The sequence below is a fragment of the Pleurodeles waltl genome, chromosome 4_2 (genome assembly GCF_031143425.1).
Source record: "Pleurodeles waltl isolate 20211129_DDA chromosome 4_2, aPleWal1.hap1.20221129, whole genome shotgun sequence".
Lineage (NCBI taxonomy): Eukaryota > Metazoa > Chordata > Amphibia > Caudata > Salamandridae > Pleurodeles > Pleurodeles waltl.
The window spans coordinates 291,206,362-291,219,423 of NC_090443.1; the positions used below are offsets into that span (position 1 = coordinate 291,206,362).

The 13,062-nt window shown below is 46.2% G+C and overlaps 1 protein-coding gene across 12 annotated transcripts in view; it reads right to left on the reverse strand.

Moving 5' to 3' along the window:
* Positions 1 to 13,062, reverse strand: part of RBFOX2 (RNA binding fox-1 homolog 2) — a 518,182-nt gene that overhangs the window by 184,081 nt on the left and 321,039 nt on the right. For all 12 annotated transcript variants that reach the window (XM_069231196.1, XM_069231198.1, XM_069231195.1 and 9 more), the window contains one exon: positions 11,321 to 11,503. In XM_069231196.1, the coding sequence (XP_069087297.1) occupies positions 11,321 to 11,503 (183 nt within the window). The remainder of the gene's footprint in view (positions 1 to 11,320; positions 11,504 to 13,062) is intronic.

Below are 13,062 nucleotides of genomic sequence, written 5' to 3' on the forward strand. Positions count from 1 at the left end.
GAAATTTTGAATTCTTTGTGGACTTGGAGTGGCTACTCCTTTTGATGTGTCTATTATGGCTCCCAGGTATTGTTGTACCTTGCGTGGCCGAATTTTGGATTTTGTGAAATTGACGGTGAACCCTAGTTTGAAGAGGGTTTGTATGATATGATTTGTGTGATTTGAGCACTCTATTAACGAATGGGCCTTGATTAGCCAGTCGTCTAGATATGGGAACACATGTATTTGCTGCCTTCTGATGTGTGCAGCGACTACCGCTAGACATTTGGTAAAGACTCTTGGTGCGGTTGTTAATCCGAAAGGCAGTACCTTGAATTGGTAATGTATTCCTTTGAATACAAACCTTAGGTATTTCCTGTGCGATGGGTGAATTGGTATATGGAAATAAGCATCCTTGAGGTCTAAAGTTGCCATGTAGTCGTGCAGCTTTAGCAATGGCAATACTTCTTGTAGTGTGACCATGTGGAAGTGGTCTGATTTGATGAAAGTGTTCACTACTCTGAGGTCTAGGATTGGTCTCAGTGTTTTGTCCTTCTTTGGTATCAGAAAGTACAGTGAGTAAACTCCTGTGTTTATTTGTGTGTTTGGCACTAATTCGATTGCATTCTTTTGCAATAGTGCCTGCACTTCTATCTCTAGGAGATTGGAATGGTGTGTTGTTAAATTTTGTGCTTTTGGTGGTATGTTTGGAGGGAACTGTAGAAATTCTATGCAGTAACCATGTTGGATAATTGCTAGAACCCAAGTGTCTGTAGTGATTTTCTCCCACGCTCTGTAATAATGACCTATTCGTTCCCCCACTGGTGTTGTGTGGAGGGGGTGAGTGACATGTGAGTCACTGTTTAGTAGTAGGGGTTTTGGGGCTTTGGAATCTTCCTCTATTTCTAGGGAATTGCCCTCCTCTATATTGTCCCCGAAAACCTCCTCTATACTGTCCCTGGTAAGTGGACGGTGTTGCTTGTGAGGTGCTGGCTTGTGTGCTTTGACCACGAAACCCCCCTCGAAAGGGCGTTTTACGGAATGAGCTGTAATTCCCTCTGCTCTGCGGGGAGTAGAGTGCGCCCATGGCTTTGGCAGTGTCCGTATCTTTTTTGAGTTTCTCAATCGCTGTGTCCACTTCTGGACCGAACAGTTCTGTTTCATTAAAAGGCATATTGAGAACTGCTTGTTGAATCTCTGGTTTAAATCCAGACGTTCGGAGCCATGCATGCCTTCTGATAGTTACAGATGTATTAATTGTCCGTGCAGCTGTATCTGCAGCGTCCATGGAGGAGCGGATCTGGTTGTTGGAGATGGCCTGTCCCTCCTCAACCACTTGTTTTGCCCTATTTTGGAAGTCTTTGGGCAGATGTTCAATGAGATGTTGCATCTCGTCCCAGTGGGCTCTGTCATAGCGCGCAAGTAGTGCCTGGGAGTTCGCGATGCGCCACTGGTTTGCAGCTTGTGCTGCGACTCTTTTACCAGCTGCATCAAACTTGCGGCTTTCTTTATCTGGGGGTGGTGCATCTCCAGATGTGTGAGAGTTGGCCCTTTTCCTAGCTGCTCCTACAACAACAGAGTCTGGTGGCAGCTGTGTTGTGATGAAAGCCGGGTCTGTAGGAGGCGGCTTATACTTTTTTTCCACCCTTGGTGTGATTGCCCTACTTTTGACCGGGTCCTTAAATATGTCTTTTGCGTGCCGGAGCATACCAGGGAGCATAGGCAGGCTTTGGTAGGAGCTGTGGGTGGAGGAGAGTGTGTTGAACAAGAAATCATCCTCGACCTGTTCTGAGTGGAGGCTTACGTTGTGAAATTGTGCTGCTCTAGCCACCACCTGAGAGTACGCGGTGCTGTCTTCTGGTGGAGATGGTTTTGTAGGGTATGCCTCTGGGCTGTTATCTGACACTGGGGCGTCGTATAGGTCCCATGCGTCCTGGTCTTGGTCCCCCTGGCTCATGGTGGTGTGAGCTGGGGAGTGTGATGGCGTTTGTACTGGTGAAACGTTAATCACGGGCGGAGGAGAGGGTGGTGGTGTAACTCTTTTCACCACTTTTGGTTGTGGTGCTTGTTCCGTCTGGAACTCCAACCTTCTCTTTCTCCTAATGGGGGGAAGGGTGCTTATTTTTCCTGTCCCCTGCTGAATGAAGATACGCTTTTGCGTATGGTCCGCATCAGTTGCTTGTAGCTCTTCCTCAAACCTATGCTTCTGCATTTGGGAGGTTAGCGAGTGCTCTTCTGTATAAGAGCCTGAAGCTGGGTCGCTTGCAGTTTGTTTCGGCGTCGAAACTGTGTCTGCGTGTTTTTTTGGCTCCGAGGTGACTTTTTTCTTTTTCGGGGCCGAAGCCTCTCGGCGTCGATCTGTTTCGGTGCCGCTGTCTCGGCGTCGAGCCGTGTCCACACCGGCATCTCGGTGTCGAGGCTTGTCTCCAGCACTTTCTCGGTCCCGAGAAGGCTGCGTGCCGGTGTCTCGACCGGAGTCGGACGATCTCGGCACTGTTTGGGCCTTTTTCGGTGCCGACGGTCGGTCACCGATTTTATGGGTTGAGCCATGGCCTGGTGGCAGTGGCGTCCCCTGGGCCTTGTAAATGTTTCTTTGTGTGGTTTTCGACGTCTTACTCACGGTTTGTGTATCGTCGAATCCTTCGGAGTCTGAGTCTTGGATCGAGAAGGTACCTTCCTCTTCCTGTTCCTCGAACTCCCGTCGGGCTGTCGGTGCGGACGCCATTTGAAGTCTTCTGGCTCGACGGTCTCGGAGTGTTTTTCGGGACCGGAACGCACGACAGGCCTCGCAGGTGTCTTCGCTGTGCTCAGGTGACAGGCACAGGTTGCAGACCAAGTGTTGGTCTGTGTAGGGGTATTTATTGTGGCATTTGGGGCAGAAACGGAACGGGGTCCGTTCCATCGGCGTTCTTCAGCACGCGGTCGGGCCGACCAGGCCCCGACGGAGGATCGAAAAATTACCCCGGAGGGCACCGGAGCTCTTCGATCTTCGATGCGGTGTTGAATGTAAGTATGCCGATCCCGAACGCAACAATACCGACGAAAATCTTCCGAAATTAACTATTTTTTCTGTTCCGAAACTCGGAGCGACAGGAACACGTCCGAACCCGATGGCGGAAAAAAAACAATCGAGGATGGAGTCGACGCCCATGCGCAATGGAGACAAAAGGAGGAGTCACTCGGTCCCGTGACTCGAAAGACTTCTTCGAAGAAAAACAACTTGTAACACTCCGGCCCAACACCAGATGGCGAGCTATTGCAGAACATGCGTATCTACAGCGACAGATGCCATCGAACATACATTTACTGTTCTTGTCCACAGAGATCAGATTGCACAGTAGGGCAATTTGGAGGCACTTTATGATCGTAATTGCAAGATTTAAACTCTACATGTATCTTGCCCTGGCCCCGGCTGCACAAGCGTTGTCACATTTCAGAGTAAGGGTGACAAGCTATACACGCAATGCAAGCCTTGGAGGCCAAGCTGCTGAGTTATTAACACGTAAATAAATAAATTGGAGTGTCACCAGAATTTTTACTCTCAAGCATAGGTCCTTCAAAAATTTAAAAGACTTCCTGGCTAATCTGAAGGGACTACAAGTCACAAAACAGGGAGACATTTTTTGTTATGAAAAAGTGGATATGGCTCATTTGAGGATAGCTTGTATTACACTCGACCTTTTTGGCAACATCACAGGTTTGGGACACATTTATTGACACTGGAATAGATGGTTAGAAATGGCTTACTAGTCAAAACAGGTAAACCATTCCTAAATAGTACAGGGTGAGTCTGTTCATTACAACATTATCCACGACCTACCTACATTATAGGCCAGCAAGCAAAAACACGGTTTCATTTTTTCAGAATGAGACAGGTGACAACCTGAGGTTCTTAGAATGGTGTTAAGTAAATTTCTATATTTTCCTGAGTATTAACCATTTGCATGAGTAAGACAGACTGGAACCATCCGATTCCGCAGTGCTCGTGGTCATCGGATGGCTCCCACCAGTCCGCGCACATGGCACCCGAAATCCCTCTGGTGCTGGCACCAGAAGGATTTGATTTGGATATTTTTGGCCGGGGCTGAAAATATCCCCACCCTGAAATGAATATTGGTCCACTGTGTGCGGCAACATCATTATAGGGGAAAATGAAGGTAAAATTGGCCGATCAATTAATTTGCTTTCATTTTCCACAGTGCTCATGGCCATCTTTCAACCCCCTGAGCACTGATATCAAAGGGAGAGGTACTGTTGGAAAGGGGAGAATCTCCCCTTTCCAAAGGTACCAGGGGTGTGGAATTTATTAAAATATCTACTTGTCCAGTGGACAGGTTGCTTCTCAAATCTACTTGTCCTGTAAAAAGATCTACTTGTCCCTTTGGTGCCATGTAGTGTGGCGACAAATTATGGCAGCAATCTCATTATGTAAGTGCTCTGATAATAGCCTCTCTGATTATGCCAGGGCTACTACCATAGTAGGGCTTAAATACTTGCAGTTTCAATCCCTACTGTAACAATTTCCTTATTTTGCCACCTTTCTGCAGATCTGCATACTGGGGCTGGAGGAAGCAGTAAGCAATAGTTCTAGGGCTGGAATGCCTTTGAGTCTGCAAACCTACTAACCTGCATGTTTTAAAGATTTTTACCAGCTTCTCTCTAATATTTTCCCATAATAAGAAAGGTTGGACATTTACTCCTGACAATGGCAGAATTAGAACTTCTTCCAGTGTTGGGAAGAAAGTGGCTGGAGGGAAAATGAACTTGCAAATGCTCAATAGATTTTTACATGAGCAAATCTACACATCGTATTTACCCATGCTAAAATACAGTTCACAAATATTTTATAGGGTACAACATATACCATGGGTGCACTTTTGTGACTTTCTTTAAGAATTTGGGGCCAGGTGTAGGTAGGTTCAGATTTGCGACCTGCAAATTGCGAGTCGCAAATCCGAATGTAGGATGGTGTCCCTGACACCATCTGTGATTCGCAAGGGCTTCGCAAATGCCCACCTCATGAATAATCATGAGGTGGGTCGCAATTTGCGACCCCCTCGCGAATGGCGGCCCTCACAGGGATGGTGGCCTGCTGGAGACAGCAGACCACCATGTCTGTGACTGCTTTTCAATAAAGCAGTTTTTTTTTTTGTAATGCAGCCCGTTTTCCTTAAAGGAAAACGAGATGCATAACAAAAATGAAAAATGAAATGTTTTCGTTTCATTTTTTCAGAGCAGGCAGTGGTCCACAGGACCACTGCCTGCTCTGAAAAAATGTTTACAGTGACATTCACAATGGGGAAGGGGTCCCATGTGGATCCCTTCCCTTTTGCGAAAGTGTTAGCACCCATTTGAAATGGGTGCAAACTGCGATTGGTTTGCACCCGCGTTCGCGGTCACAAAACAATCCTACATTGCACTGCGAGTCGCAATTAGGAAGGGAACACCCCTTACTAATTGCGAGTCGCAAACCCGTTTTGCGATTCGGTAACCAGGTTACCGAATCGCAAAACTGGGTTTGTGCATCGCAGTGTGCTTTTTGCATGTCGCAAACAGCGAAAGTCGCTGTTTGCGACATGCAAAAAGCTACCTACATGTGGGTCTTGGTCCCTAATTAGGTCTGGTGTTAACAAAGACATTTTGTTTTTATTAAACTTCTATTTCTCTCTCTTTCGGCCGGCTTTACTGTGAGTGATCGCATTCTGCTCTTCCACAAGGAGCATATTGCCACACAAAGTAGTTTTGTTCAGTGTCAGGAACTACAGTGGCAATCAGTGACGTAACTAAACTGGAGGGTGCCCCTTTGTAAAGAACATGGAGGAGCCCCCTCTCCAGACTCACTCAGGGCAGGTGCTGTGCTGAAGGGGCCCCATGGAGGGCGGCTGCGGGGCCTTTGTTATGCCGCTGGTGTGCTTTTAGAGAGTTCAAAAACTTTTTTGGGGGGGTTTGCCAGTGTTTGTTACAATGTTGAGGGCCTGGTAGCTCCCACAACAATAAAGTGTTACAAAAGCCATGTCAAAACAAGACACGCATTGATGAAACTAAAAGACTTATAAAAATATGTCAGATCAGTTGGCTTTGTCAGTGTTTGTTTATTTTCATGCTTCCCATAATCGTGTTGAAAATGGTTACACTGATTTTCCATTAGAAATATTTTTGGGAAATACTAGCATGCATCAACACATTTTACCAAATGACACTTCATTTGCATATAATCAGAGAGCATTCTGGGAGCATTAAACTTAGCCTCATAGTCTAAACTTTTCAAACATGTGTATACAGGTTTTTTTTTTTTTGTACTGGAACCAACGTCAGTAGTGAAGTGTGACCTTAAAACATTTATTTACAGCACTCACACTAATAATGAAGACTTTCAAATAATGAACCATAAATACAAGTTCGAACAGCATTATCTTTTGGAAACACATTAACTCAACTGCAGAGAGTTCCACTCTCTGTAATCAGGCAGCTAAAGGGTTTGTGCTGCAGGGGGTTGGGCCTACTTGTCCCAAGGACAAAGTAAACATAAAAACTTGTAGCCCTTGACCTCAAACAAGATGTCCCGGGCGTCGGGCGATAGGAATTCCACATCCCTGGGTACCTTTCTCTAGTGGATCCCTGCTCGGGGTCACCTCAGGAGGGAAATCCCCAAGCAGGGATCCACTCCACTAGGCCACATGGGGGGGGGCGGAGCGGCCCCTTGGGCAATGGCTATTGCTACCCCTTAATTTAATCTAAACAATGCAGTCTTTCTGTCCCTCCGGGTGGCAGATGGGATCAATAGGGGGCGGCAGAAAGCCCACTAGCTACTAGGGACTTTTTTTTTTTTATATGTAGGAAAGGGCCGAGCTGTCCAGAATGGGAAAGGTAAAATGACCCCCCCCCCTCCAAAAGGCAGTCTTTCTGCACCCATTGCCCCTGGTTGGGAGGGGGCGCAGAAAGCCCACTAGACATACCAGGGTTTTTTATTTTATTTTTTTAAATAAACGAGGGGTGAGGGCTGCCAACAATGCCCCTCCCCAAGGGGCAGATAGGGCAACTAACCCTGACCTGCCCCCACGGGGGGGAGAAAGCCCACTAGACATACCAGGGATTTTTTTTTTTTTTTTATAATAGAGGGGTGTGGGCTGGCCACCATGGGCACAGCCATTCCTCCACCCCAAATAAATGGGGACAGTCTTTGTCCCCCTGGGTAGACAGATGAGGGGGTCAGGGGCAGACAACCCACTAGATGCCAGGAAATAAATATATATATATATTTTTTTTTTTAAATAGAGTGGTGGGGGCTGCCTGCCACCATCGACAAGGTTATGCCTCCTCCCCACACCCACCCACCCACAAACTAAAGCATATCATCCCAATCACAAGCCATAGAGGACATTTGACTATTTTAGGTGTTGATTTTAGATATCGGCCAGGAGAGCTTGGTTGACTCCCAATATTGTCCCACTTGCAACAGTGAGCCGCTGCACTTTTTGGACTAGGGTATGCGGCCACCTGGAAAACCTAGCAGACTTAGACACTTCTGAAAACAACTTCTGGGGGGAGCCCAGGGTGGTGTGCTTCACTTGCACCCCCACACCATTTTCTTACCCACAATGCCCAGCAAACCTCCAACGTTGCCTGAAAACACGCATTTTCCCTACATTGGTATGATGGAAGCTTACAGAATCTGCAGGAATCCATGAAAGTCCTACCACCCAGCATTGCCCCATCTATACTGATAAAAACTCTGCTCCACTTGTGCCGGTGCCCAAAGCAGAGTCAGCCTAAAATGAATGGAGTAAAAACTGCTCTTTTGGACTTGCTTTGGTTCTCCCTCAATTCTTTCATGTTTTTTGCCCTTCCCTGTTGCAGACACTTGGTCCACGCACACGAGTGAGGTATCGTTTAATCAGGAGACTGAGGGGACCCTGGCTGGTAGGAAATTTGTGGCTCCTCTCAGATTCCATAACTTTCCATCACAGAAATGTTAGGAGAATGTGTTTTTAAACAAACTGAGGTTTGCAAGTGATTCTGGGTAACAGAACCTGATGACAGCCACCTAAGTCATCACATCCTGGATTTCCCTGGATATCTAGTTTTCAAAAATGTACAGGTATGCTAGATTTCTCTAGGTGCCGGCTGAGCTAGGACCCACAATCCACAGCTAAGCACATTCCCAAAAAAGGGTCATTTTTTCACGAAAACATGTGCTGCGTCCATCCTGCGTTTTAGGCTGTTTCCCGTTGCATGCAATATGGCAACCCACTCAAGTGAGGCGCCATTTTTTTTTTTTTTTTAATCCGGAGACTTGGGGGAACACAGAATAGTAGAACAAGTGCGATAACCAATCGTCTTTTTCTGCATTGATGCCTTGCAAATCCAAGACTGTGTGTACGAAAGAAGTAATTTTGAGAAATGCCCTTTAATTCACATGCTAGTATGGGTTTAATAAGTACACACTGAGTGACAGCCAGGTGGCTAGTAGCCGACAACAGTCACCAGTCCCTAGGACCAAGTGAAGAGAAGTAACTAAGTCTATCCAACTTCCTATGCTAGACGGTGGCAAAAGTCACGCCTCGGTGTCTCAAGCAAGTTGTCTAAACTGCCTGGAGGTCAGTGAAGACATACTAAAAGGCCAAAAGATCATGTCATAATAAAACCATAATGCCTTCTTCATGTCAGACGTATTTGCAGGGGGCTATGTTCACGCTGAAGACAATGGCGCGAAAAAATAATTTCCAGCTGAAGGGAGGACGTGATTTTAGCATTTGTTAGCAAAAAAATATTTTATTAATTTTGCTAAATTTATCAAACATTTTGTAAACATTTTTGAAATGTATAACACTGTTAATCAGAGCTCCTAAAGGGTTTTAAGGCCACTGCTACGGATAAAAGAAACCCAGAGGCATGCTGGGAAGCAGCCATCTGCGGATTAAAGCGGCAAGGTTTCCAAGATATTGCAAACATCCTTCATTTAGTAAATCAAGATTAACCACCGTTCCGTTACTCTGCCTATTTTACTTCCTCCACCTGTTTATCAGTGGAGCGTACAACAGATAGAAGGGCAGTGTGCACAGATATTCGAGTTTGAATAATGAAGCACCATTGTTTGCAAATCCTGGATTAGCTCTGCGTGGCCAGGCTCCGTCGACACGAACTCAGATTCTGTGGAGAAACAGCACAAAGTACTGGTCGTTGCTATCATGAAGCGATAAGCCACTGCGATCAAACTCTAGAGAAAACTACGACATTTCAAAAGCTGAGGCATTGACCTCTTATCACCACTGCGTGGCAGTACGGCCTCAATTCGGATGCTGGGCGAGATGTGGTCTTGTGAAACAAGCTTGTATTTTGAAAACTCTATAGACTATGTTATTAATCCAAGTGTGACTCACTACAAAAATGTAAAGAAAACGAAAATAAATAGCAACACTCAAAACACCCCAGCTCAGCATAACTGTGGACTGCGTGGAACATGACACGATTTCGGATTTATTGCTGAAGAAACTGGATTAGACACTCACATCGAGTCCACGTTTTTTGTTACATCTATATTAAGACTACTCGAGATGTAACCACTGGCCCTCCAGAGACACGAAAAACACAGCAATCAGACTGGTCATTGCGTCCTCTAGGCCGTTACAAGCAAGCGTAGGCCGTCAACGATTCTTCGGACTTCCATGTTACACTGTAGGCCGAAAGATTCTCTGATCGATTGCGTTTAGCAATCAGTGATTTCTAAAAACACACATGAACTATTCCCGTAACTCACCTAAGTTGGTACGAGGAGAAAGCTACGCCATAGATGGTGTATTCTCCATGAAAGGGTTGCGCGGTGAGTAAAGGGGGCGTTTTATGCCGTCTGCCTGCCCTAGCGTTTGTCCTCTTAAAGAAAATAAAAGCCCCACTCTGTGGGCGGCGAGGGAGTGGCGCGTTCAATGCTGAAAGTGACTAATCGTGGCTGATTGGGATTGCAGTCTGCTTCACAGGCTCTGTCAGTTATAAGCAACTTAAAGTCTTACAGAGAGACTTATGAGCTGGAAAAGCGGATAGTAAAGTAATCTGTGACATGGAGTCGCAGGGAGGGGTGACCGTATCCGCCCTGAAAAAGTCTGACTTACTGATCTGCCCGAGAAAACAACTTCAGTAACGCGGAGTTTGCTTGTGAATAACTGAGGCTTAGAACCCTCGTTTCTGGGTGGTTTTAGCTGATGCCGAGTGTTGAAAGAGTACAGTGGAGTCAGACCGCGCTGAAAAAAATTGACTGTGATATATGTTCTTTATGTCCGGTGCTGCCCTTCCCGGGAGACCGGCACCTCCAAGAGGTCCTGCCTAATCTGAGCACCTTTTTCAGGCACCTGCTCACCATCCGGAACTATTACTAAACTTCACCACGTCTCCCCTATCCAGTGACTAACTTTACTTACGCAATCGCATCTCCCTCCCTCGACCGCCTTTACCTCTTACAGACACCGCGGGTCCTCCTTACCTTCAAAAACATCACGACCATAATCAGTGACCTCTTAACTCGGACCGACACCTCTGTGCCCCTCATAAAATCTCTGCCTCCCATGGCCACCTTTACCTCTTGTAGACATTTGCAACCTCTTTAGCGACCACCTTTACTCTTGCAGACACGTCCACCTCATCTGACCTTCTCTGGCAGACGCCTTGCCACTCCGACCCCATCTAGTGACCTTATTTACTTCACCCAGGCACCTCACACCCACTCCCTTCAGCGACCTTGGGCACTTCGCACCCAGTGGTCTCAAGAGGCCAGGAGTACATCTCAGGCACCGAGTTCTTTCTGTTGTACCGTGGACGCTTCCCCCCCCCCCCCACTTTGTAGACCGTGCCCCCACCCGCGGCAACGAAGATCTAACCTTGAAACCTGGGGCTTCGTCTACACTCAATCAGTTTCCCCTTTCTGATCCTCCGGCATCTTCCCCCTACTTACAAAATAACCCATTTTCCCTAATCAGACACTAAGTGTGTGCGCTCCAGGAATTGCATGCCCATCCAGTAGCCAAAGCACTTCACTTACTTTTACTAGATCTTATTTCGACTCTCCAGAGACGCCATCTTGGCCCAGAAGTCTCAGAACCCCTTCCGTGGCCCAGGCCCATCTTTTTAACGGCTCATTCAACTGCTCACACCTTGTTTCCACCTAATGTGACGTAGCCCTGTTCCAGATGCCTTATTCAGCTTTCCTGAGTTTATTTAGCGCCAGGACATATTTAGAGATACGTGCCATGCTTTAACAAATCTGGAAACATTACCCTCCTTAAAACCATGTTTGCCATACAAGGAAAGCACCTCACCAAGCGCACCAGTGTGCGCAGCATACGGTACTCACGGTGCTCTGGTCGCTGCCGTACAGCACTAAGCTGTGGTCGCTGGTCTGTGTGGTGTAGTCCGTGTTCTGTGGGGTCTGGACAGTATACTCTGTGCTGAGTCCATTTTGAGGGGGTGGAGGGAAAGGGATGGCAGCAAATGGCTGCACCATGGCTTCAGGAGTGGAGGTCTGCTCCTGATTACCCTGTGGAGAAAGAGTGTACATTAAGAACCGAGAGAAGAGGCAAACTCTCTCTAAAACAGTAGAGACCCCTCATGCATGCATACAGGGTGAATCCTGTTCTTTCCATAGGGCGTACGAGTATAGACAGCCAGAGCACAGGAATTGTATCATAACGGCATCCGATACCTGTTCAGGTGAAATAATCAAAACCTATATTTCATGGAAAAATATGATAGTGTCTTTCTGTAAAGGATTATGTAGGAATCATCCTCAACACCCACCTTCAGATATGCTCTCATATAAATTGCAGTATTTTCTCAATCTTACAAAAGGGGCACATGTCCTTTCATTTTAAATCAACACCATGCCAAAACAGTATGCCATACCAGAGAGGAGAAACACAGCTATCCACGTACCAGGATCTAAACACACCATTAGACAAGAACAACAAAGCTAGAACCTCAGTGTCTCTGAAACCCCCAAGGCAAAAACTGGAACAGGAGCCCCGTCTGGGGCTCTAAGAATCTTCACCAACCTGCAAAGCTAAAAGCAAACAAACCATTGGAGCAACGACTAGAACCATTACCGAAGTAGTCATGTGCCAATCACCCCTCACTCAAGGCAAACCCAAATTGGCAAACCCCCTTGCCAGAGCAGTCACTTAATCCCTGGACACACAAACCTGGACAGATCAAACCACTATGCTCCTGCTGCAAACATCAAGAGCAAGTATCAACACAACCAAAACAAGCAGGGGCCACATGACCTTCCGGTTGCCCTAGCAAATCTTTGTCATGCATCCTGATAAATGGTAAGCCCGTAAGAAAAAGAACAAAAACTGAATCCACATTTGTGACATAAAAAGGAGTTCTTGCAGGAAGTCACTTACTATCAGAAGTCTGGACTGGAGATGACTTTACATCCATTCCGCCTAAAGCCATTCATAACAGATAACCAGCTCTCTAGAAAAACCTCTCTGGCAACCACCTTGATCAAAGATGATACAACACCAAAACTAAAGTCTACTTATTTGTTCACCACTTTGGACCCTCACTGCCTCATTCCTACTATTCCACATCTCGCTATAAAGCATCATTTGCGGGCGTCCATTTGAACTTAATATTAATTACAATTGACCATCTTAACCTATATTTTCGAGTAGATGTCAACAGCTCGTCTGAAATACAAACTTGCCAGACCACAAGTCTATTCAATACCCCAGAAGTATATAATTAACATTAGCTCATAAATGGAGCTGCACGTGATTTAGGCAATACCACGTTTGTCATATTTGCCTTAAAGCTCAGTAATAAAAATATACAGCTCACTACCCGAAGGGTTTGCCCCTAGTTAACATCAACTCAAACATCGAAACAATACCACCTAACAATATCCACCTTAACAGACCCAGAGGCATTTTTAACAGACACATTCCAGGCACACCTTTTGGCTACACGACCCATGAACCCATTGATGCAGTGAGTCAATGTAATCACTGACTGATGGATGTTTTCAATAAAGAGGGTACCTCCACAAGGCCTGTACAGACAAGCAACCACCCCCCAAAAAATAAATCTCAT